At 50.8% G+C, this 26374-nt stretch overlaps 1 protein-coding gene across 1 annotated transcript in view; it reads right to left on the bottom strand.

Annotated features, from left to right (window-relative positions):
• The window catches only part of LOC107121240 (ATP-binding cassette sub-family A member 1-like), a gene marked incomplete at its 5' end in the record, with an annotated part of 112876 nt that overhangs the window by 82885 nt on the left and 3617 nt on the right, over positions 1 to 26374 (bottom strand). The window contains 11 exons of the mRNA XM_015424127.1: positions 1636 to 1767; positions 4639 to 4810; positions 7305 to 7424; positions 8265 to 8469; positions 10574 to 10791; positions 13231 to 13457; positions 17278 to 17460; positions 20201 to 20415; positions 20599 to 20778; positions 22151 to 22267; positions 23541 to 23680. Of these exons, the coding sequence (XP_015279613.1) occupies positions 1636 to 1767; positions 4639 to 4810; positions 7305 to 7424; positions 8265 to 8469; positions 10574 to 10791; positions 13231 to 13457; positions 17278 to 17460; positions 20201 to 20415; positions 20599 to 20778; positions 22151 to 22267; positions 23541 to 23680 (1909 nt within the window). The remainder of the gene's footprint in view (positions 1 to 1635; positions 1768 to 4638; positions 4811 to 7304; positions 7425 to 8264; positions 8470 to 10573; positions 10792 to 13230; positions 13458 to 17277; positions 17461 to 20200; positions 20416 to 20598; positions 20779 to 22150; positions 22268 to 23540; positions 23681 to 26374) is intronic.

The raw sequence follows: 26374 nt of genomic DNA, 5'->3' as shown, positions 1-26374 counted from the left end.
TGTCGGCGGGCACCATGCTGCCCATGGGGACCACGGTGGGGAACCCTGGCATACAAAGGCCAACCTTCACCTAGCTGTATCTCCTGAAGGGACCTTTGGTTCTCGAATGCGTATGCCCTGAAAATCTCGTCAGCCTCTTGAGGTGAACCTGAATGCAAATCTAGCTCTCCTACTGCAGACTAACACGGCAGCCCCTCTGGAAAAAAAAAACTTCACCTATGTTATCACATTGCAGCTCTGACAAACAACCCTGTAAGGTAGGCCAGTGCTATTGTAGAGGGGACAGAGCTTGCTCGGGAAGGCTGGTTAGTGAGTCAGTGGCAGAGAAGCAATTCAGACCAGGGGGGGCTTTCTGGTTCATAGCTCAGCCACAATACCACACTAGTCCTCGGCAGCGTCCCCTCTAAGCTGAGTTAGTGTGAGCTAGTTCACAGTTTTTTTAGCCTCCGGCGCACACATTTTTGTCTTAGCTCAGGAAGGATGGCTCCAGAGCAAACTAATTGATGCAGTGGCCAAATCGCTCGCTCACAACTTGAATGCCAGTAGCTCACAAAGTAGAATTTTTGCTCACAAGACTCCACAGCTTACAGGGACCATTGGTCCTCAATAACTGCAGAGGAAAAGCTGAGAGAGGAAAAAGTGAGGCCGACCATCCCTGCTGGGCCACAGAAATGTCACCTGGGAGGAAGCAGTCACAGCTAGAAATGCCATCAGCACTAATTACACCACCACAGAACTGCCACACACATCCATACATAAACATATAAGAACATAAGAAGAGCCCCGCTGGATCAGACCTCCAGTCCCATCTAGTCCAGCATCCTGTCTCACACTGGGGCCAACCAGTTCCTCTGGAGGGCCAACAACAGGGCATAGAGGCCGAGGCCTTCATACGAACATCAGAAGAGCCCTGCTGGATCGGACCAATGAGGGTCCATCTAGTCCAGCATCCTGTCTCACACTGGGGCCAACCAGTTCCTCTGGAGGGCCAACAACAGGGCATAGAGGCCGAGGCCTTCATACGAACATCAGAAGAGCCCTGCTGGATCGGACCAATGAGGGTCCATCTAGTCCAGCATCCTGCCTCACACAGGGGCCAACCAGTTCCTCTGGTGGGCCAACAACAGAACATAGAGGAAGAGGCCTTCCCCTGATGTTGCCTCCTGGCTCTGGGATTCAGAGGTTGACTGCCCCTGAATGTGGAGGTTCCCCTCAACCACCATGGCTAGCAGCCACTGATAGACTTATCCCCCATGAATCTAATTCCCTTTTGAAAGCTATTTATTCCTGTGGCCATCACTACATCCTCAGGCGGCAAATTCTACATTTTGATCACCCTCTGTGTAAAGCAGTATTCCCTTTTGTCTGTCCTGAACCTACTGACCATCAACTTCTAGTATTTGGGGAGAGGAAGAAAGAAGTGTCAACTCTCTCCTTAGTTGTATAAACCTCTATCGTCTCCCCCTCGTAGTCGTCTCTTTTCTAACATGAAAAGTCCCAGGCTCTTCAGCCTTTCCTCATCGGGAAGGTGCTCCAACTCCCTAGTCATCTTGGTTGCCCGTCCTCTGTACTTTTCCCCGGCCCATCCCTTTCTACCACCCCTTCCATTTCAGGGACTGACCCGGAAGCCCTTACATGTCGAAGAGGACGTTGTGCTGAGGGCACATCCCCATCGTCTTCCGGATGACGTCCATTTCCGAGCAGATGTCCCTCCCCAGGATGTAGGCGGTGCCGGAACTGGGGGGCAGCAGGCCGGTCAGGATGGACCTGGGAGGGGCAGAAGAGAAGGGAAATCACCCCAAATCGAGTCCTTCCCAGCTGCAATGCAGTGCAAAGTCCACAGAGAAGGGGTGGGGTAAGAGACCAGTTCCAAAACACCACGGAGAGCAAAACATTCTGGGCCATCCAAAGTGCTCGGTACACCCAGAAGGCAAAACAAGAAGAGAAGAAGAAGAAGAGATTGGATTTATACCCCGCCCTTCACTCAAGAGTCTCAGAGCGGCTTACAGTCTCCTTCCCTTCTCCACACCACAACAGATACCCTGTGGGGTCGGTGGGGCTGAGACCTAGTTTGGTGTAGTGGTTGCAGCTCTGACAAACAGACTCTAATCTGGGAGAACGGGGTTTGATATCCCACTTCTCCACATGAGGCTGCTGGTGTGACCTTGGGTCAGTCACAAGTTCTCTCAGAGCTGTTCTCTCAAGGGCAGTTCTCTCAGAGCTCTCTCAGCCCCACCTACCTCACAGGGTGTCCTTTTGTGGGCAGGGGAAGGGGAAGGGATTGTAAGACACTCTGAGACTCTGAGTGAAGGGCGGGGTATAAATCCAATCTCTTCTTCTTCTTCTCTGAGAGAACAGCCTGTGAGAGAACAGCTCTGAGAGAACTTGTAAGTGACCCAAGGTCACACCAGCAGCTGCATGTGGAGGAGTGGGCAATCAAACCTGGTTCTCCCAGACTAGAGTCCGTGATCCTAACCACTACACTGAACTGGCCCTCAAGACAGATCGACGATTTCACTCAGAGCCCAGAGACTCAAGAGAGTTTCTCTTTTCACTAACTTTGGGACTGCTCAGTATATTTTATGATGCACTTTGTTTTGTTCAAAACTCCCATTTCTACATCCGTTGTCTTTGCCTGCATTTAAATAAAAGCTGTTTAAGTGCTGTTCTGGTTTTAAATATGGGGGGGTCCACAACTCTGTGACAACAACCCTGGCCCTTTTAAGGATCAGAGCGTTACAGATATACGAAGCTGTCTTACGAATAATTGGTCCCCCAAGCTCTGTGTGGTCTGCGGATCTCCAGGATCTTAGGCAAAGAGGGGTTCTTCCCAGGAAATTGTTTAGCTGGAAGGTTGGGAAGTAAGAGCCAGTTTGGTGTAGTGGTGAAGTGTGCGGACTCTAATCTGGGAGAACCGGGTTGGATTCCCCACTCCTCCACTTGCACCTGCTGGGTGACCTTGGGCAAGCCATAGTTCTCGTGGGCACTCCATGAAATTGCTGAGCGGTCGGGTTAGAACGGATAAAAGGAAGTACTTCTTCACCCAAAGGGTGATTAACACTTGGAATTCACTGCCACAGGAAGTGGTGGCGGCTACAAGCATTGACGGCTTCAAAAGGGAATTAGATAAGCATATGGAGCAGAGGTCCATCAGTGGCTATTAGCCACAAGGTATAGATAGGGACTCCGGGGCAAGTGATGCTCTGTCTTCTTGGTGCTTGGGGGGGTCATCAGTGGGAGGGCTTCTAATGTCCTGGCCCCACTGGTGGACCTCCTGATGGCACTGGTATTTCTGGCCACTGTGTGACACAGAGTGTTGGACTGGATGGGCCTTTGGCCTGATCCAACATTGGCATCTCTTATGTTCTTATGTTCTGTCAGAGCTGTTCTTGAAAAAGAGCAGTCTCTGTCAGAGCTCTCTCAGCCCCACCTACCTCACAGGGTGTCTGTTGTGGGGAGGGGAAGGGAAAGGAGTTTGTAAGCCGCTCTGAGACAACTTTGGGTAGTGAAGGGCGGGGTATAAATCCAATCTCTTCTCTTCTTCAAGAGCACAGTTGCCCCAGCATGCTTTTGAATAAGCCTGGGGCAGCGGGGGGGACGGGGACACACAACTGTTGCCTCTCAGGACTGAAAGATGCAAAACCAAGCCAAGGTTGCTCCAAAAGCCTGCATGAGCTGACGTGCCAGGGTTCAAGTCCTATGCACTCAGCTGCGTCCCCTCCCCACAATAATTGACACACAGCTGTGCCCGATCAGACCAAACATCTGCCCAGCCTGGCATTCCACTAACCAGACTGGCCAGCCAGACGTTTCCAGCCAAGTCCAGCAGCAGGTTGTGAAGAACAGATAAAAGCAGGGGTCATTTCCTGCAGGAGCGCACAGGAGCACAGCTCTGGCAGTAAAGAGCCCAGGGGGCGGGCACATGCAACAACCCCCGCCCCCTGCTCCCAACAGCCCTGGGCCATGAGGAACAAGAAGCAGCCAGGTAAGCTGCAGTGGGTGTTGCCTTCTGACACACTTCCTGTGATGTCAGGGGGTGTGGCATATGCAAATAAGTTATCCTAATGAGTTATGCTAATGAGCTCCTGCACCTCTTTTTCTACTAAATGACCCCTGTATAAAAGGAAGTACTTCTTCACACGGAATTCGCTGCCACAGGAAGTGGCGGCGGCTTTAAGCATGGACAGTTTCAAAGAGGGAATTGGATCAACAGATGGAGCAGAGGTCCATCAGGGGCTATTAGCCACAAGGTATAGAGGGAACACTCTGTCTGAGGCAGTGATGCTGTGTATTCCTGGTGCTTGGGGGGTAACAGTGGGAGGGCTTCTGGAGTCCTGGCCCCACTGGTGGACCTCCTGACGGCACCTGATATTTTTGGCCACTGTGTGACAGAGTGTTGGACTGGATGGGCCACTGGCCCGATCCAACATTTGGCTTCTCTCATGTCCTTATGAAGGCAACTGCCCTTCTCTGCTGTTGGTCCCCTATGCTGGGGTAGACTTCCCCTACACATGGAGGTTCCATTTAACTATTGCAGACAATAGACCCATCCTTCCAGGATGCCATCTGTATCCAGCAAGCAAGAAGGTAAGACCTTCATAACCAGGGCTTGCCCCGACCATCCAAGACCCAGCTTACATGGTGGTGGTCTTTCCGGCACCATTGTGCCCCAGGAAGGAAGTGATCTGGCCCTCGTAGAAGTCCAGGCTCAGCCCGCTGACGGCGATCTTCCGGCTGCTGTGGTAGATCTTCACCAGGTTGCGGATCGAGACGCCCACCTGTAAGTGGGCAAGAGGCTCCTCCACCAACGCTGGGCGGGAGGAGGAAGAGCCCAGATGAGTCGCTCCCAGAGGTGAGCGCGAAGGGGTACACCGCACAAGCCGGTGCCCATCATTGCCGAGGCAGTGCAACAGAACAACCGACACTCAAAACAGACGGAGCAATGAAACTGTTCCGTCTGGAGAGATACACGATTGGAAAACGGGGGCTTTGACGCTTATTTATTTATTTATTACTTGCATTTATATCCCCGCCCATGGGTGGGCTCAGGGTGGGTCACATCATTGTAATAAATACAATTTCAGTTTAGAACATTAAACAGTGGGGCTTCTAATGTCCTGGCCCCACTGGTGGACCTCCTGATGGCACCTGGTATTTCTGGCCACTGTGTGACACAGAGTGTTGGACTGGAAGGGCCTTTGGCCTGATCCAACATTGGCGTCTCTTATGTTCTTATGTTCTTAAACATTAGAACACAATTAGACATAACAATTCAAACAATGGGTATCGCTTGGAAGAGCATAAGTTGGCTATAGAAATTCTGGCCTGATGGTAGCAAAGGTAAAGGTTCCCTTGCTCGAAAGCCAGTCGAGTCCAACTCTAGGGTTGCGGTGCTCATCTCCGTTTCAAAGCCGAAGAGCCAGCGCTGTCCGAAGACGTTTCCGTGGTCATGTGGCCGGCATGACTAAACACCAAGGCTCATGGAACGCTGTTACCTTCCCACCGAAGTGGTACCTATTTACCTACTTGCAATTTCTTGCTTTCGAACGGCTAGGTTGGCAGGAGCTGGAACTAGAGATGGGAGCTCACTCCGTCATGCGGCACACCTGGGTCTCGAACTGCTGAACTACCGACCTTCCATAGCCTGCAGTTCAGCGTCTTAACCACTTGAGCCAGCGCAGCTCCTGGCCTGATGGTACGATGAGTTAGAGGCCAGTTGACGGTGATCAGTAGACAGGTGACAGATGGGGGACAGAAACCTCAGGGAGGCCATAGACGGGTGCCCGCTGCCTCAACCAAAGGCCTGGCGGAACAGCTCCATCTTGCAGGCCCCGTGGAATTGAAGGAGATCCCGCAGGGCCCTGGTCTCAATAGGGAACATGTTTGAATGACAAGTTTCCTTCAGTAGAAGACATTATTTTATACTCAATACAGTCTCCGTGCCTCTTACTGGTAACTACTAAGAAAAGTGGGACCTCTGTACACAACGGTGGTTGCCCCCTAATTTGCCTATTGCCTGTTAATAATCATAACTTCCCCCATAATGATAAGAAATCGAGGCAATTTGGCTAACAGAAGGCAGTTTAAACTGCCTTCCCTTGGCTTGCCTGGTCACCCTGCGGCTGCAGGGAGCCCGGGAAAGCCGGCCATTGGACAGGCCAGGGAAGGCACGGGGAGGCATTTAAATGTCTCCCCGATCCTTCCAGGGGGTCCCCTGGCCTGCCCACCTTGGAGTCGCCCGGGGGGGGGGGCGTCACTCTCCAGGTCTTCCCTCTATAGCCACACACGCGCAGAGGTTTTGGGTGTAGTGGGCGTGGCGAACTCTGAAGCCAGCCGGAACTCCATTCCTGTGCGTTCCTGCCCAAAAATAGCCCTGCTGTAAGTAAGTAAGTAAGCTGCGGTGGCTCAAGTGGTTAAGACGCTGAACTGCAGGCTGTGGAAGGTCAGTAGTTCAGCAGTTCAAGACCCGGGTGCAGCGTGACGGAGTGAGCACCCGTCTATAGTTCCAGCTCTTGCCAACCTAGCAGTTTGAAAGCAAGAAATTGCAAGTAGATAAATAGGTACCACTTCGGTGGGAAGGTAACAGCGTTCCGTGCGCCTTGGCATTTAGTCATGCCGGCCACATGACCACGGAAACGTCTTCGGACAGCGCTGGCTCTTCGGCTTTGAAACGGAGATGAGCACCGCAACCCTAGAGTCGGATTCGACTGGCTTTCGAGCAAGGGAGACCTTTACCTTTACCAAGTACACAAGGCCTTAATTTTTTAAAAAGTTTTTCCCTAAGGCAATTGGTCCCCCCCGCCCTTGACCCCAGTTTCTGCCTACCAATCAGCTGAGCATCTGTGGGCAACAGCTGCAGTCGTCTGGAGGTCTCCCACCCTAAGCGGGCAAATGGGAGCCCCACTTGGAGGGCCTGGCCCCACTCGGAGTGGCCTCTTGGGGACAGGGGTGCGCAGAGCACACTGGGCAGCGGATGGGGAAAAAAACCCACTCCTTCTGCACACCAAGGTGCCTCACACCCCTCCCTGCGACAGACGGCTTTTCCGTGTGCCCGTAACAACAAGGAGGCATTCGACAGACAGGCTCCTGTTCCTCCTGAACCATAGAAAGGATGCTAGAAGGTTCCCCCAATCTACTTTGTGCAGCGTGTTCTCCACAAGAAACACAAAGAGTGGCTGAGGAAAACTGCCAGTGCATGCTCCAGGAGGGCCAGTCTTTAGAAACGGGAACCCTGTTTTACACACTGTGCACAAAACCCAGGCAACTGGCCAATCCAAGGGTCACTGAACAGAATGCAGGCCTACCTTCTGCAGAGTTAAGAGAGTTTGTAGGAACGGGGTGAGGGGAGCCATCGCTGGAGGACCCCCCAAGCCAGTAACTCTTCTGGAAGGGGAAATTCCAAGGCTTTGGGATCCCATATTGGCCTGGAAACAGAAAAACCATGGCTGAGAGTCAATTCATCTGTTCACCGATTAAATCCCCACGGATCAGTCTGAACAAAAAGGCAAGCACCCAACCGCTCTGCTCGGCTAGATACGAAGCCTTCCCCCAACTTCAGCAGCCCTCCCTCCCTCCCTTCCTTCCTTCCTCTGAAGTTGGAGGCAGGGTTCAAAAACGTGGCTCAACAGGACAGCGGGGACACCGTTGTTCACAGAATCACAGAGTTGGAAGGGACCTCCGGGGTCATCTAGTCCAACCCCCCCTGCCCAATGCGGGAAATTCACGAATACCTTCCCTCCCACACACCCCCAGTGACCCCTGTTCCACGCCCAGAAGATGACCCCCCCCCCAAAAAAAAAAACCCTCCAGGATTCCTGGGCAAACTGGCCTGGAGAAAAATTGCTTCCTGACTCCAAATCCTTTTGAATACAAAACCCACAGAGAGCAGCCCTCATCTTGGGAGAACCACTCTCCCGAGGGCAAGCACCCAAAACACGGCTTGGGACCCCCACATACCTGTATCCCCTAAAAATCCAGAACACCTTTTCTCCCCACCCTTCGACAGTCGTTCAGTCCGATGTCATTGTTAACTGATTAATATCATGAATCTGCCAAGGTGGCACGACAGAAAATGGAAGGGGAACGGTGAGTGGGCTACCGAAATTTCGAATTCCCACCAGAAGCGAAGACTGGGGCCACCTAAAGAGCACGAAAGCCACAGGATTCGGCCACAGAACTAATCTTTCGTGGTTTCAGGGACCTACGGTATAAACGGAAACAATATGCAAACAGATGTCAACCCCAGAGAATTGCGGTTTGTTTACCTGGAAACACGCCTTCTATGTACCACGTGGCCAGGCCATAGAGCAGCGCATCGAAGAGAAGCAGCCCCACAGACGTGGCGAACGTGTACCGGTCTCCTTCCACGGGGCTGGAATTGAGGTTGTGCCACTGAACACCCATCCCTTGCTCCTCGTAGAGGGAGAAGTACTCGCAGCCGAAGCCGAACGCCACGGGGGACATGAGGCTCTGGCAGGCAGGCGGGGAGAAAGGAAAGCGGCAGAGGTTGGAGACGGCACACAGGAGGCGTGTAGGGCGTCAGCTAGTCAGACAAACTAGGATTTGGGAGCCCCCCCCCCCCCGTTCACATCCCATTGTTGCCCAAAGCTCACTCAGGGATGTAAAACATACGGTCTAGGGGCCAGAACCGGCCCATCTAAGGCTCTATAATCTGGCCCATGAGCAACTGGTGCTGTTCTCAGCCCGTGGGGGAAAAAGAAGAAGAAGAAGAGATTGGATTTATATCCTGCCCTTCACTACCCAAAGGTGTCTCAGAGCGGCTTACAAACTCCTCTCCCTTCCCCTCCCCACAACAGACACCCTGGGAGGTAGGTGGGGCTGAAAGAGCTCTTGACAGAAACTGCTCTTTTTCAAGAACAGCTCTTATCAGAACTACGGCTTGCCCAAGGTCATCCAGCAGGTGCAAGTGGACGAGTGGGGAATCAAACCTGGTTCTCCCAGATCAGAGTCCATGCACTTAACCACTGCAACAAACTGGAGGTCCCGGGAGGGCAAAAAGTGCCCCCTGGAGATTTTGGAAACAGGCCTTCCCTCAGCCCCACCGCTTCTGTGGGAGACACAGGAGGGATGAGAACTGGAGGTGGGGGGATCTGGGGGGAGCCAGGCTTTTGTGGATATCCCCAGTAAATCAACTGCTTTCACTGCAAGGAATCGGCGGCTTAATCGGGTTTGCCTGTGTCCTTTATAAAGTTTATATGTGCCTGCCGTTACATTTCCCGGCACACGTGGCCCAGCCTGGCAAAGCGACATTTATGTCAGATCCGGCCCTCGTAAGAAATGAGTTTGACACCTCTGCCTAGATGGTCTCAATTTCAGTCCCCTCCACTGCAATTATGGGGTTAGCGGCCTACCTGTCAGGGTTGCTGGAAGTACTGCAACAAGATCATGCATTTACAGCACACTGAAACACTGACAGTGCTGTCCAAAGGGTAGGTACGTATCACTTTTGCTGTAACAGGCACTAGGGAATGATCCAGCTACGGTGGTGGTGTCAAACATATTTGTTACGAGGGCCGGATCTGACATAAATGAGACCTTGTTTGGCCGGGCCACGTGTGCCATAAAATGTAATGCCAGCTAGCGGAGATATAAGCTTTATAAAGGACACAAACACAAAGGGTTTTTTTTTAACTTACAATAAAAGCACGCTTAAAACATTAGCACTCTCTGCAATATTCTGTTCATTTAACAGTGTCTAATAACTGACACCCCTTGCTCTGAATTATTGTCAAAAGGTCTGTGCTGTTGCCATCTTGAGTATGCTCTTCAGGTGTGTAGCTGTAAGCTGCAAATCTACGATGACGCAGCAGCAGCAGAACTGGAAGAAGCAGCAGAAGACAGCCAGTTCCACTGCGGGCCTGATAGAAGCCCCCCGGGGGCCTGAGCTGGCCCCCGGGCCATATGTTTGACACCCCTGAGCTATGGGAACAGACTATTAGACAAGGCATTCTACTGGCTGGGACAATCGTTTCTCTACCCAAATGGAGATTAAAAAACAACAACCCTGAACTCTGAACGTACATTGCAGTTCTGCAGAGGCACAGGTTCGCAGGATCCAGCTTCCTGAGAACAGGAGTTTTAATTTTGAAAACGCAAAGTTCCTAGCCCTCGTGGTACGAAGACAGGTTTGAAAGCATGCGAACAATGCCCGCTTGAGGCCGCCGAAATTTCATGAGATTGCCAGCAGTTGGAGGCAGCGTTTCAACGCTTAGGATAAGTTCTCACTTTTCCGCGTGCCCAGGGAAACACGCACATTAGGAAAGATTATTGAACAGATCCTAACTTAAGTTTCCCTAATGTGCTTTTTTTTTGGCAGGGGTTCATGCCTGGGGTAGCTCCTCACCCCTCCGCATGGCCAGCAAAATGCACACACTGAAAAAAGATTGCACAGAATATGGTCTATTTGACCCATTCATGCAAGTTGAAATAAGTTGGCACCCACTTGGTACAGAAGTTGGATTTCCAGGGGCAGGTATTTGAGCTGAAGGGGAATTTGGGCAGGGAGGTGAGGAAAACTGCCCGATAGCGGGAACCGGGGGGGGGACCGTCTCACCACCAAGAGCCGCAGAGGGAAGGTAATGTGGTCGCGCCAAGCCACGCACAACACGTAAGGCAGGTAGAAGGAGAAGTAGATGATGCCGCCACAGGCTGAGGCGAGGTTGGCACGGGAGAAGAATGTGCTGATGAGGAAACACTGGGAGATGGTGGCCACCGCAAAAGTGGCTAGGAAGAGGAAGACCACGGCGGGGTCACTGTAGGGCAGGATGTCTCCTTGCTGGAGAGAAAACGGGAGAGCATGTTAGGCATTGATATATGTGCAGGTTGCAATCCCAGGCAGATAATCAGAAGCACCCATTTTGCACCCAGTACCCTTGTGTGACATCGGATCTACAGCACACCCTGGTCTCCCTTTCAATACGAGGAGCGGGTGGGAGGCAGTGTTCCCCCTAAGCTGAGTTAGTGCGAGCCAGCTCACAATGTTTTTAGCCCCCAGCTCACACTTTTTTTGTCTTAGCTCAGGAAGGAGGGCTCCAGAGCAAACTAATTGATGCAGCCGCCAAATCCCTCGCTCACAACTTTAATGCCAGTGGCTCACAAAGTAGAATTTTTGCTCGCAAGACTCCACAGCTTAGAGGGAGCATTGCTGGGAGGTGTCACCAACCATGATCAGAATCGCTCCTCTCTTTCTCCTCTTCCTCCCCCCACCCTTTTAAGTTCTAGAGAACTCACACGCTTGCATCTTGCTTTGTCACTGTTCCTGCATTTATTTATTTAAAATATTTATATACTTCACTTTCTCTCAAACGTCATGACGTCACTTCTGGTTTTACCCGGAAATGACCTCAATACCTGCCTTTCTCTCATGGGACTCTAGGCATTCCCAGATATCTATGGTAAAAATCACAGAGATTTTGGGAAATCCTGGCCAAATGGCCACATGACCACGGAAACGTCTTCGGACAGCGCTGGCTCTTCGGCTTGGAAACGGAGATGAGCACCGCAGCCCTAGAGTCGGACTCGACTGGCTTTCGAGCAACGGAAACCTTTACCTTTACCTTTATTTTTTTATTTATCCATTTGTATCCCGCCCTTCCCACACGGGGGCTCAGGGTGGGTAACATCAAATTTTCATGTACAATACAATCAATATGATCAATCGTCAGATTAAAATTTAAAATCAGATTAAAATTTAACTAAAAAATGGTGACATGGCTTTCTATACTAGCTCCAACAGGTAAAGGTAAAGGTAAAGGTTCCCTTGCTCGAAAGCCAGTCGAATCCGACTCTAGGGTTGCGGTGCTCATCTCTGTTTCAAAGCCGAAGAGCCAGCGCTGTCCGAAGACGTTTCCGTGGTCATGTGGCCAGCATGACTAAACACCAAGGGGCACGGAACGCTGTTACCTTCCCACCGAAGTGGTACCTATTTATCTACTTGCAATTTCTTGCTTTCAAACTGCTAGGTCGGCAGGAGCTGGAACTAGAGACGGGAGCTCACTCCGTCATGCGGCAACTCGGATCTCGAACTGCTGAACTACTGACCTTCCACAGCCTGCAGTTCAGCGTCTTAACCCCTTGAGCCACCGCAGCTCCTGGGTGGGTGGTAATCATAGGCAATTTCAGTAGGACCGCTTTGCAGGAGAGGCCATGTGATTGGATGTCCATTCCTTCAGCCGAAGGCCTAGCGGAACAGCTCCATTTTGCAGGCCCCGCAGAATTGTAATAAGTCCGGAAGGGCCCTGATCTCAAGTGAGAGCTTGTTCCACCAGATGGAGGCCAGGACTGAGAAAGCTCTGGCCCTTGGCGAGGCTAGATGGACGTCCTTTGGGCCAGAGATAACCAGCAGATGTCGCTCAGTGGAGCGCAAGGCTCTCCAGGGGGTATATGGGGAGAGGCGGTCCCTTAGATATGTCGGTCCCAGGCCACTTAAGGCTTTAAAGGTTAAAACCAGGACTCTTTTTGTAGCAGGAACCCCTTTGCGTATTAGGCGACACACCCCTAACGTAGCCAATCCTCCAAGAGCTTACGGCAGCCCCTGTAAGAAGAGCTCTGTAAGCTCTTGGAGAATTGGCTACATTAGGGGTGTGTCGCCTAATATGCAAAGGAGTTCCTGCTACAAAAAGAGCCCTGGCTAAAACCAGGGCTATTTTTGGGCAGGAACGCACAGGAACGGAGTTCCGACTGGCTCCCAAGTTGGCCACGCCCAGCAGGAACTCATTAGCATAATAGGCCACACCCAACAGCAGGAACTCGTTAGGATTGGCTACATTAGGGGTGTGTGGCCTAACATGCAAAGGAGTTCCTGCTACAAAAAAAAGCCCTGGGTTTTGACAACAAACAAGGTAAACAGAATAACAAGCAAAAGGTGAGTGTGTCTGGATAACCACACTTCTGGTAACATGTGGGTGCGGCCTAATGTGCTAATGAGCTGTGCTGTGAGGGATGTGGCCCAATATGCTAATGAGTTCCTGCTGGGCTTTTTCTACAAAAAGAGCCCTGGCTAAAACCATCACCTTGAAGCGGATCCGGTACTCAGTTGGTAGCCAGTGCAATTGGCAGAGTGCTGGCTGAATGCACGCCCACACAGGCGTCACTGTCAGTATCTGTCGTTAACAAATGTTGTTTTGTTTCCGTTTTAATTATGACATCAGAGGGATCCACCCAACGCAGATAACCAGACTGGCGACGCGTCCCCTTACAGGTCAAGGCGACCCACCTTGAGAATCAGGACGAGCAACAAGGCGCTGATGAGGAAAGGGATGAAGCTACTGAGGAACCAGCTGAGCCAGAGGGTGGCGCTCTTCAGCCCCATGATCTTCATGGTCTCTTTGAGGCGGGCTTCCTTCTCGTGGACCACCCCTTTGATGATCATGGCTACGGAGTAGATCCAAGCTAGCGTCATGAAGAGAGGCAGGGAGCGGTTTAAGACTCGTAGGAAGCTGCGGGGGGGGGGGGGGGGGGCAGACACAACCCACACGGATTTGTTAAACCTCCAAAGCAAGGAGCAGCCTATCATAATTTCCCCACTGCTGCCAATCAGCGGACCCACGACTCTAGCTCCCCTATTCAGGCTATAACCAAATCTAGAAGGGTGGAAAGAAGTACGTTCTCCTGAAAAATAGGTTGCAAGAAATGAATGGAGGCTGCATGAGAAAGTCCAGGGTTCCCTCTGAGCTGAGTTTAGTGTGAGCTAGCTCACAGTTTTTTTAGCCTCCGGCTCACATATTTTTGTCTCAGCTTAGGAAGGAGGGCTCCAGAGCAAACTAATTGATGCAGCCGCCAAATCGCTGGCTCACAACTTTAATGCCAGCGGCTCACAATGTAGAATTTTTGCTCACAAGACTCCGCAGCTTAGAGGGAGCATTGAACCTGGCAAATTGACCTGAAGCAGGGTTGACCCCTGTTTCTACCGGATCTGGTCAGTTAGCGAGAACCATACTGCTTACCATTCACTGTGTGGGTGAAGCTCTAACTACTTGGGAGCCCTAGGCAAGATTTGGAACACAGAAAGGAAACAAACTTAACCTTGAAAACTAGGATCAAGAACCGAAAAAGGTAAGTCAAACTGAGTAGAGGGCCAGCAATTAAAACTTAATGTCTAAATTATATGTAAAAATACATGCATTTATTTGTAAAGGATTAAAAAAAACATATAGGGGCCCTTTTACCCTAGCTTTTGAACACCAGGAAAAGAGGGAGAATATGTCCAGTTTGAATTCAGGGCTCTTTCTGTAGCAGGTACTCATTTGCATATTAGGCCACACACCCCTAATGTAGCCAATCCTCCAAGAGCTTACAGAGCTCTTCTTACAGGAGCTACTGTAAGCTCTTGGAGGAATGGCTACATTAGGGGTGTGTCGCTTAATATGCAAATGAGTACCTGCTACAAAAAGAGCCCTCTAACCTGGGAGAACCGGGTTTGATTCCCCACTCCTCCACTTGCACCTGGCTGGATGACCTTGGGCAAGTCATAGTTCTGATAAGAGCTGTCCTTGAAAAAAGAGCAGTTTCTGTCAGAGCTCTCTCAGCCCCGCCTACCTCACAGGGTGTCTGTTGTGGGGAGGGGAAGGGAAAGGAGTTTGTAAGCCGCTCTGAGACACCTTTGGGTAGTGAAGGGCGGGGTATAAATACAATCTCTTCTCTTCTTCTTCTTCTTCATGTAAAAATTCCGAAATCATATATACACAAGGGCAAATGGACTTGACCTGACACATTTTGGCCTGTTAGGGCCTTCTTCAGAGCTCAAACGTGATGAGGAACAAATTGTCCCTTTAGCAATCTTGTTGAGGACACTTTGGCTTGGATTGAACATCTATTGAAAGGCATCTTCTGGACCAGAAATTAATATCAGTGAAATATCATTTGGCATATGACTGGATCTTGGGAGGCCTCATTTATACTTCCGTTCTATGCCAAGTAATTCCACTCTGGAACAATTCCTTTCTGGTCCATTATGCTGTATAATTGTATTGTATTATGTATTGTGCTATAAGCCAATTTGTTCTTCATCGCGTCAGGTCAAGTCCACTGGCCCTTGTGTAGATATGATTTCGGAATTTTTACATGAGGTGTGATTGGGACCCTATATGTTTTAAAATCCTTTACAAATAGATACATGTATTTTTACATATTATTGACACATTAAGTTTTAATTGTTGGCCCTCTACTCAGTTTGACTTACCTTTTCAGGTTCTTGATCCCAGTTTTCAGGCCGTAGGCAAGATGCCATCAGGTAGATCACCCCCCCCCCATTCTTGCCTTTCTCAATCCCCCCTAAAAAATGAGATATACAGTGAAACGACCGGCAAATAACAAACGTCCTGTACACAGCCTAAACAAAGACCAAACAATTGTATCTGTGTCTGTTTTGTCACTCTCAGTAATGCATAAACAAGAGAACCGTACAGCATACAGAAAATCTTGCCAACATATACAAAAGATAAGGAACCTCAAGGGACACTAAACCAAAAGTAAACTGGGAAACTGGAAACACTCATACAGTCTAATATCGCCCTAAGGCTGTGTAACAGTTTCACTAGTAAAGGTAAAGGTTTCCCTTGCTCGAAAGCCAGCCGAATCCGACTCTAGGGTTGCGGTGCTCATCTCCGTTTCAAAACCAAAGAGCCAGCGCTGTCCAAAGACATTTCCATGGTCATGTGGCCGGCATGACTAAACACCAAGGCGCACGGAACGCTGTTACCTTCCCACCGAAGTGGTACCTATTTATCTACTTGCAATTTCTTGCTTTCGAACTGCTAGGTTGGCAGGAGCTGGAACTAGAGACGGGAGCTCACTCCGTCATGCAGCACTCAGGTCTCGAACTGCTAAACTACTGACCTTCCGCAGCCTGCAGTTCAGCGTCTTAACCACTTGAGCCACCGCAGCTTCACTACCAAATGTAAATGAGGAAAGTGGAAATGCTCGTACAGTCTTTAACATGGCCCTAAGGCTGTGTAACACTTTCACTGAAGGTCCAGTATTCCAGAAGAAGCCGGTCACTGCCAACGCTCCCTCTACGCTGTAGAGTCTTGTGAGCAAAAGTTCCACTTTGTGAGCTACTAGTATTAAAGTTGTGAGCGAGCTATTTGGCTACTGCATAAATTAGTTTGCTCTGGAGCCATCCTTCCTGAGCTAAGACAAAAACTTGTGAGCCAGAGGCTATCAAATTTTCCCATTTCACTGGGCCTTTGTCAAAGAGACGACCAATACTTCAACAGATCCCCAAGGTTGACATTCTTGAAGCCAAAGAATCAACCTCTAAAAGATTTGTTAATAGCGTTCCTTCATGCAGTTAGTCGGATACACAAATCTTAAGAACATAAGAACATAAGAGATGCCAATGTTGGATCAGGCCAAAGGCCCATCCAGCCCAACACTCTGTATCACACAGTGGCCAGAAATACCAGTGCCATCAGGAGGTCCACCAGTGGGGCCAGGACATTAGAAGCCATCCCACTGTTGACCCCCCCAAGCACCAAGATGACAGAGCATCACTTGCCCCAGAGTCTCTATCTATACCTTGTGGCTAATAGCCACTGATGGACCTCTGCTCCATATGCTTATCTAATTCCCTTTTGAAGCCGTCCATGCTTGCAGCCGCCACCACTTCCTGTGGCAGTGAATTCCAAGTGTTAATCACTCTTTGGGTGAAGAAGTACTTCCTTTTATCTGTTCTAACCCGACCGCTCAGCAATTTCATGGAGTGCCCACGAGTTCTTGTATTGTGAGAAAGGGAGAAAAGTACCTCTTTCTCTACCTGCTCTTTCCCATGCATAATCTTATAAACCTCAATCATGTCTTAAACCTCAATCTTAAACAAGCAATGTTAAAGACTGCGTGAGCATTTCCAGTTTCCCAGTTTACATTTGGTTTAGTGTCCCTTGAGGTTCCCTATCTTTTGTATATGTTGGCAAGATTTCTCCTGCGTCTACTTGATCCTCAAAAAAACAGGATCGAGTAGACACGGGGGAAATCGGGCGAAGCTGTGGGGCAAAATGCGGCCGCGCTGCAAGTAGTGGGAAATTGACTAATGTAATTGGGGGAAAGGGGAGCGCGAGGACGGAGCAGCGGCTTGTGGGGAATCGGTCAGTGTCTCAGGAGAGGAGTCGGGGAGGCCGAAGCCAGGAAGGAACAAGGGGCAGGCAGAGCAGAGAAAAGGCTCCGTACACACTGAAACGCCCAACGGATGGAGCCTCCCGCAGAGGCTGGGCTATAGAGTTCCCCAATGCCCGTGAGGACCAGAAGCTTGCCGGAACTCACACATCGTCCACGAAGCAGGGGTAAGGCATCTGCTGCACATAGACACCCGTGCGGCGCAGCGACGGCATCCCCGAGAGAACCCGCACCACCGCCTGTTCCACAAGGTCCTGCACATAGACAAAGCCACCCCAGACGTAACGCAAGTCTTCAAAGGGATCGGCAGCCGGTCCCGGGTCCCAAAACCTGAACGGGGCACAAGCAGGAAAGAAGGGTGAGTTTCGGGGGAACGACACTCAACGCTTAAGGAACGAAACAAGAAACGACTCAGACGGGGACTGACGAACGACCCCTTGCAATGCACTCGGCAGTGCCCAGTCTGGCCACGCTTTTGGAGCAGATCGGTCCTTTAAATTTGCAGGGAAGTCCCCAGTTGGCCTCTGTACGGGAAGGCAGCTGGGAACAAGCGGAGTGACACGGGCACACTGCGAAGGCAACACGGAGTGACACGGGCACACGTAGCTCACCAACAGCAATGCCCACAGGCCAAGGGCCATCGCCTGGTGTCAGGGACCAGAGAACAGACTTCTCCTCGTCAGGCAGAGAGACTGAAGATTTGGGGGAGGAGGGGGCTGAATGCCTGACACTACCAAAGGAGGAGGAGGCTGAGGCGCTTCCAGGAACCCCCTTCGACGAGCCCCAAGAATATGAGCCAGCCCTCTCACCCTGGGATACAGCCCTGCCTTCTGACACCATCGAGGAATGGCAGGCCCACACACCCCGTGAACTGTTTGAAGAAGAAGAACAAGAAGAGACTGGATTTATACCCCGCCCTTCACTACCCAAAGGTGTCTCAGAATGGCTTACAAACTCCTTCCCCTTCCCCTCCCTGCAACAGACACCCTGTGAGGTAGGCGGGGCTGAGAGAGCTCTGGCAGAAACGGCTCTTTTTCAAGAACAGCTGTGCCAGAAGGTCATCCAGCCAGGTGCAAACTTGCCCAAGGTCATCCAGCCAGGTGCAAGTGGAGGAGTGGGGAATCAAACCCGGTTCTCCCAGATTAGAGTCCGCGCATCACTGACATTGGAATGTCACATCCAGGTAAAGAGCCAGAAGGGACACCATGGTGCTTCTGGAGTCAGCCCAAACTCTATGGTATATACAAGAGAGATTGTTGGGTCAGTTCCTGGAGCGTTGCCGGAGGTGCAGTTGCCCTCCCCCCATTTTCCTCCTGCTTCTCGCGGGAGGGAGGGCAGGCAATGGAGGGTGGGAACGGGAGTTCCACTCGCCTTAGTGGGCACCTGGCAACCCGACCTCCACCCCAGAGCCGACTGCAAAAACTGAGGTCTCTCCCCAACTGACCTACCTTAAGTCCTCACTAGGGTTGCCACATCCCTCCCTATCTGTTGCTGCGGAGGGCTCCAGCCTGTTGTCCTGGATATCATGGAGCATATGCAAAGTGCACGCACCGCAATGACGTCACCCAGAGGTGACTTTATCGCGCAGGGCACGCTGCAAGGGGACACTCTAGCATTTAAGAAAAAACTCTATGGTTACCATAGAGTGTTTTCCCCCCCTCAGATGCTAAAGCGTCCCCCAAGCGACCACTTCCGGATGACATCATCATGACAAGCATATTGGCATGGACTGGGCTGCTTGGGGGTGGGGCTCCCCTGCCAGCCAGCTCAGCAGCAGCAAACAGGGCCCCCCGAAAGCGGGTAACCCCCCGCCCCCATCGGGGGGATAGCGACCCTAGTCCTCACAAAGCCCTGAACCACCCCAACCTTCTTGGGGTACTAACCACTGTTAAGTAGGTGCCGCACCTTTAACAACTGCTAGCCTGCTCCTGGAGGGGCGGGGCTTGTGTCTCAAGCAGGAGATCTGGCCTGACACCCCTCGGACCATCATCACAGCCATTGGCTGCATCGGAGTGCTCAGCTGAGTCCAGAACCGTCTTCATTTCCCAGCCTGCCCCTGGGGTCCTTCTCAGTATACTGAGACCTCGCCAGCCACCACCTCAACACTATCTGCATGACTTCCTTCGTCTTACAAAACAGACTCCAGCCGGATCTGACATGAATGTTACTTTGTCAGGCCAGGCCATTTGAGCTATAATATGTAATCCCAGGGACAGGAGATATAAAATTTATAAAGGACACAGGCAAACCCAATTAAAAACATTATTTTTACTCAAAAGAAAAACATGCTTAAAACATTAATGCTCTTACAGTATTTCCTTACAGTAGCTCCCTGATGCCTGCCCTTCCAGTTCCACCACCCATTACGTATTAGCACTGGGACAGTGCTGTCAAACATGTGGCCCGGGGGCCGGATCAGGCCCCCGGAGGGCTTCTATCAGGCCCACAGTGGAACTGGCTATCTTCTGCTGCTTCTTCCAGTTCTGCTGCCGCTGCATCATCGTAGGTTTGCAGCTTACAGCTACACACCTGAACAGCATACTCAAGATTGCAACAGCACAGACATTTTGATGCAATAATTCAGAGCAAGAGGTGTCAGTTATCAGACACTGTCAAATAAACAAAATATTGCAAGAGTGCTAATGTTTTAAGCATGTTTTTATTTTAAGTTTAAAAAAACCTTTGTGTTTATGCCCTTTATAAAGTTTTTATCTCCGCTACCTGGCATTACATTTTATGACACACATGGCCCGGCCCAACAAGGTCTCATTAATGTCAGAACTTGCCCTCATAACAAATGAGTTTGCCACCTCTGATCTATGGGGACATATCGCACAGCCTCTATCATCTGGCAATAAAGGAAATGACCAGTTGCTCATGGGCCAGATAAGAGCCCCGAATGGGCCGGTTCCGGCTCATGGGCTGTATATGTTTGACACCACTGCATTAGTGGCTAAAAAAATTACATCTCTCTCTCTCTCTCTCTCTTTTGTGTCAGAGTGGAGTTGGTATCTCCACTTTTAATGAAGAGAAAGATAAAGCATCCCAGTTTCCCCAAATCTGGCTGCACCTGTCCTTGATCTTGTTGGTGCGCGTGACATCATCGATGTCCATGCGGATCTTGAAGCGGACACGGGCTGGCAAGTCCGGGCCAAGCTCGCTCTGGTTATCCGGTGGCAGAAACACAACTCCGGCCCAGAACTGACGGTCCTCCAGCAGCTGCATGGCTCGTGAGATGAGGTGCTCTTCAGACGACACCCCCTCGATCTTGTCCAACGAGACACACTAGGGGACAAGGGGTTGCCGTCACCCTCAGCGTGTACAAGGAATACACACCTGCCTGCCAGGATCCCATCCCACCAACACTACAACTTGCCCTCGTACTTACTTAGAGCTCCAGTAAAGATCCAGTAAAGGAGGATACTGGGGAGGGGGTAAGGGATACATAACACGTGACCCCAAACACACCTCAATAAACCGGGACAAGGTGTCAATGACCTCATCCACTTCAGCATAGGCATCGCGCCAAGTGTAGGCCCGACCTCCTGAGTCTGCCGACAGGAAGTCCCTCAAGGTTGACACATTCCAGAACGTTCCACTCAGGCGCTGCTCCAGGAAATGGGCCACCCCAGGGGTTTCCAGAAGGTTCTGTGGAAATGAACAAAGGTGCTTCAGATTTCTAGGTCGAACCTTCAACTCTGGAATGCTCGGGTAGCCGGCATCAAACTTCTTGTTTACATCTCTCTCTCTCTCTCTCTCTCTCTCTCTCTCTCTCTCTCTCTCTCTCTTGTGTCAGAGTGAATAAATCACCAGAGTGGATTTATCCAGAGTGGTGAAGGGTGGGGTTAGTTTTTCAAGTGCTCCTGGACTCTTCAGATAGTGAAGGGTGGGGTATAAATCCAATCTACCCCGCCCTTCACTCGGAGTCTCAGAACAGCTTACAAACTCCTTTCCCTTCCCCTCCCCACAACAGACACCCTGTGAGGTAGGCGAGGCTGACAGAGCTCTTTCCAGAACTGTCTGTGAGAGAACAGCTCTGACAGAACTATAGCTTGCCCAAGGTCATCCAGCAGCTGCAAGTGAAGGAGTGGGGAATCAAACCCAGTTCTCCCAGATTAGAGTCCGCACACTTAACCACTACACCAAACTGGCTCAAAGGAGAGGGTCCCCAACCTTTTTGAGCCTGGGGGCACCTTTGGAATTCTGACACAGGGTGGTAGACACAGTCACAAAATGGCTGCCACAACCACAGGAGGCTGAGACAGTCACAAAACGACTGCCACAGCTTACCTTCAGTCACACCAGAAAGATCCTTGGGTTATGGTGGCAGCAGTATTCCCTCTAAGCTCACAGTTTTTTACCCTCCATCTCACGCATTTTTGTCTTGGCTCAGGAAGGACGGCTCCAGAGCAAGCTATTTTACACAGCAGCCAAATCGCTCATTCACAGCTTTAATGCCAGTGGCTCACAAGGCAGGATTTTTGCTCAGAAAACTCCACAACTTAGAGGGAGCATAGGGTTGCAGCGGCCACCGATGAGACATCTTTAAAAATCTGCACAGCCAGTCAAATCTCCAATGGCCAGCAGCCCTGCCAGGCCCTGCTCATTTTCTAAAAGCACCTGGTGGCTGCTCGGAGAGGTTTCGGCAAGTGTCCCAGGCACCGTGTTGGGCATCCCTGCTCTAAGGTCAGCACAGGCAGGATTTTTCCTCACAAAACTTCACGGCTTAGAGGGAGCATTGGGTTGCAGCGGCCACCGATGCGACATCTTTAAAAATCTCCAATGGCCAGCAGCCCTGCCAGGCCCAGCTCATTTTCTAAAAGCACCTGGTGGCTGCTCAGAGAGGTTTCGGCAAGTGTCCCGGGCACCGTGTTGGGCATCCCTGCTCTAAGGTCAGCACCGACCAAAGACAGAAATGCAGTTTTGGAAAAACAAGCCCCTCTGCATCGCGCCCTGACTCTTCCCCCCCTCCCAGCCACAAAGGCCTAAGGAAGGCCGAGCATCAAAAAAAGAGACAGACCTGAACGGCGGCAACTTCGAGGCTGGCATTCATGAAGGCGTAGATCTGGGGCCCCAGGTCCTGCCAGGCTCCCCTCACTTCCCGTAGCACAGCCAGATTCTGGAAGGTCCGGTTCACCTGGAGGTTGCGAGGTACAGCTGCCATAACCATGAATCTGGGTCAGACCGAAGATCCACAGAGGCTGACCAGATAACCGCAGAAAGCCTCCCTGGTGCTTAGCCCCCAGCACCTGATATCCAGAGGTAGACTGCCTCTGGACCTGGAAGCTCAAGTGCACAGGAGACCTCCACGATAGGTCTGCATCTTCCGTGTGCTTGAGAAACCCCACTGACACGACATTGCCACCCTGGTGAAAGATGGGCACCGTGTCACAGGGCAATGGGAGAGGGGAGTCACAAGATTGCGTGGCCTACCCCAAAGGTCAAGGTGGGTGGGCGATTTAGTCTGTCTGCAGCCGTAGAAAAAAGCAAGAGTCCAGGAAGGCTAACAAAATTTGTGGCAGGGGAAGAGGATTGCGTGGCCTACCCCAAAGGTCAAGATGGGTGGGCGATTTAGTCTGTCTGGCAGCCGTAGAAAAGAGCAAGAGTCCAGAAAGGCTAACAAAATTTGTGGCAGGGGAAGAGCTTTCATGAATCATTGCTTCCTCGGAGAGATCAAAATGTGCGGCTGTGTTAGACTGTCTGTAAGCAGGAGAAAAGAGCAAGAGTCCAGGAGCACCTGAAAGACTAACAAAATATGTGGCAGGGGATGAGCTTTCATGAGTCGCTGCTCACTTCCACATATTTTGTTATTCTTTAAAGAGGTGGAGGAGGAGGAGGAGGAGAAGAAGGAGAAGAGAGGTTGGATTTATATCCCGCCCTTCACTCGGAGTCTCAGAGCGGCTTACAAGCTCCTTTCCCTTCCCCTCCCCACAACAGACACCCTGTGAGGTAAAAGAAGAAGAGACTGGATTTATACCCCACCCTTCACTACCCAAAGGAGTCTCAGAGTGGCTTACAGGCTCCTTTCCCTTCCCCTCCCCACAACAGACACCCTGTTAGGTAAAAGAAGAAGAGACTGGATTTATACCCCGCCCTTCACGACCCAAAGGAGTCTCAGAGCAGCTTACAAGCTCCTTTCCCTTCCCCTCCCCACAACAGACACCCTGTGAGGTAAAAGAAGAAGAGACTGGATTTATACCCCATCTTTCACTACCCAAAGGAGTCTCAGAGCAGCTTACAAGCTCCTTTCCCTTCACCTCCCCACAACAGACACCCTGGACTCTTGCTCGTTTCTACTGCTACCCTAGAGGGCTATCCTCCACCCCGACTGTCACCAAAAGGTTCCCCCGTACACACACACACACTTCCAGAAGATGGCTGTCACCCCAAAAAGGACTTCTCTGTCTCACCTCAGCCATGACCTTCTGCGTGGCAGGCGTAGGAGGGGTGTACAGAATTTTGCCGACAAACAGGGGTTTGATGCCCTGCCATAAAATGCGGGAGACCGGGTTGGATTCCAGGCTCCTGATAAGATCTTTGCAATAGGGGGCTGAGGAGTGCAAAAAAAGAAGAGAAAGAGGCATTCAGCTTTCCCCACCCGAAAATACATACATACATATTCCTCTTTTGTGTGTGTGTGGGGGGGGGGGGATAACAGGACCCACTCTTCTCTGAAAGCCAAAAACATAACAGTTCACGCGCCTGAGTCAGGAATGCAACTATTTGACATTCTTTAAAATAAACAAAATTAAAATTCCATGCAAAGGAAATCCAAATTCTGCCACCCGTACAAATTATGCAAAGTGCTTGTTTTTTTATAATTTATTCTGGTTTCACTAGAGAGTACCCACCCCCAACCCCTAGAAATATTTCCCTGCCATCCATCAGGGCAAGACTAGGTGTTACAGTAGCCACGGGTTGGACCCATGGCCGCTGCCATCTTACAGAAGGATTTAGCCATTTTTAAAAATGCCGCCGCACAGACTCTTGTTTCTCCCACCATGTCTTTTCAAGTGCTGAAACAGCCCATCACCATGGCATCAGCGGCCACAGGTATGTCTAGTTGGACCCTCAGGTTTCTACCCAGCACATGGGTTCGAAACTGCCTTTTTGGAGAGGAGGAATCAAATATTTTCAGGATGCTAAATTCTGCCTTTTTTCCCTGTGGCATCAATATGTACATCTTTTGCTTTTCCTTGTGGACCTTCCAATACACATACTGGATTTGGACATTTCCTGCGTGCATCTGGTTAAATGGATATTCCTGCCCTCATCCCAGCATCCTGAATCTAACTATATGATGAGTTCTAAGCTTCAAGGGTCTACTCTCAGATCCCCTGTAGCTACGGTGGGGCTTTTGGGGGCTCAGCCCCCTTTCTTAAAGGCACAGTCCCACAAGAATTTCTCCTGTAAATGCTTTTTCCAATCATTTTAAAACATTTTTTTTAAAAGGTGTGCACTCCTTTAAGCAGAGTGGGGTGCTGTAGTTGACTGATTCCTGCACTGAGCAAAGGGGTTGGAGTAGGTGACCTCTAGGTACACTTCTAACTCTGTCAAGAAACTGGTCTTCTTTAAGAGAGTTTTTCTGCCTAAGTGTTAGCTTTCTTGACTACAGAAGTTATCACCCACCCACCCCCCGCTGGGTTGTTATCAAAACTGTTGCTTAGGCTGGCAGAAGTGATTAACTTGCAGCAGCTGAGAACTGTCATCTGGAGTGGTTGACAGCTTGCAATTTAGAGATCTATCCTGGTAACAGCTTTCTGTTGGCTAAATGGCTTTTCTTTCTGCCCCCACCAGAAAAAAAAATTGCCCCAGGAGCCACAAAATCCTGGCTACGGGCCTGGCGCCTGCCAGCACTTCTCCTGGTGCCCACAGAGTGTTTTAAGAAAGGGGGCAGGGCCAAGCGGGGCTTTTGCCCAGGTAATACTCAGATTGGCCTCTGGAGATTTGATAAGCTGTAAGGCATAGGTAAAGGTTTCCCTTTCTCGAAAGCCAGTCGAGTCCGACTCTAGGGATGCGGTGCTCATCCCTGTTCCCAAGCCAAAGGGCCAGCGCTGTCTGAAGACGTTTCCGTGGTCATGTGGCCGGCATGACTAGACGCCAAGGCACACTGAACGCTGTTACCCTCTGAAGCGGTACCTATTTATCTACTTGCAATTATTTGCTTTCGAACTGTGAGGTTGGCAGGAGCTGGAACCAGAAACGGGAGCTCACTCCGTCATGAGGCACTCGGGTCTCGAACTGCCAATCTACTGACCTTCCACAGCCTGCAGTTCGACATCTGTACAGATACAGATACGTCTGTACAGTATCTGTACAGATACATAAAAATGTTGCTTTGGCAGCAGCTGCCATCACAGCACAAAGGATCTTCGCTGGTGACTGAAAGTAAGGTGCAGCAGGCATTTAGTGGCTGGGCCCACCATGCCGTGTCAAAACTCCAAAATTGCCCTCAGGCTCAAAAGGGTGGGGGACCCCCGTTCCACTCCCCGCAGCAAAGGGGGGTTTGAACTCGCTTCCTGATCCGATGCTGCAAATCAGGAGCAAGATTCACAACATGTTGCCTTTCGCAGAGTTGATTGCACCTTGGCATTTCACGTGCATCCAGACCAATCCACGAGTTTTTTAAGGAATGGTTGTGAGGGAGCATTTCGGAAATTCTGACCTGGAAATTCAGGAGGCAGAGCTTGGGTATGTGAAAAATCTAAATACAAATGCAGAGGGGACTGGCTGCCAAATCGCCTTGTAAAGCCATCTTAGTGGCCATCACGGTATCCCAGGAGTTCCCACACTTTTTGAGACCGTGGACACTTTCGCAATTCCGAGGCCATGTGGCGGGTGCAGCCACAAACCGGCTGCCCCAGGAGGGGAGCCTGCCCCAAAATGGCTGCTGCGGCTTACCTTCAATGTCACAGTGAAGACCCCTGTGCTGTGGTGGCAGCTGCTGCCCACACTACCTTTTTTAAAAATCTGCAGAACCAGTCAAATCACCAGTGACCATAGAATCATACAGTTATAAGGGACCTTCAGGGTCATCTAGTCCAACTCACTGCTCAATGCAGGAGATTCACAAATACCTCACCCCCCTCCACCACCACCCGCGACTCCTGTTCCCTCTAAGCTGAGTTAGTGTGAGCTAGCTCACAGTTCTTTAGCCTCCGGCTCACACATTTTTGTCCTCGCTCAGGAAGGAGGGCTCCAGAGCAAACTAATTTATGCAGTAGCCAAATCGCTCCCTCACAAC

Source organism: Gekko japonicus, unplaced genomic scaffold (assembly GCF_001447785.1).
Source record: "Gekko japonicus isolate JY-2015 unplaced genomic scaffold, Gekko_japonicus_V1.1 scaffold2477, whole genome shotgun sequence".
NCBI classification, from domain to species: Eukaryota; Metazoa; Chordata; class Lepidosauria; order Squamata; family Gekkonidae; genus Gekko; species Gekko japonicus.
This window is presented reverse-complemented; position numbering and strand designations above follow the sequence as displayed.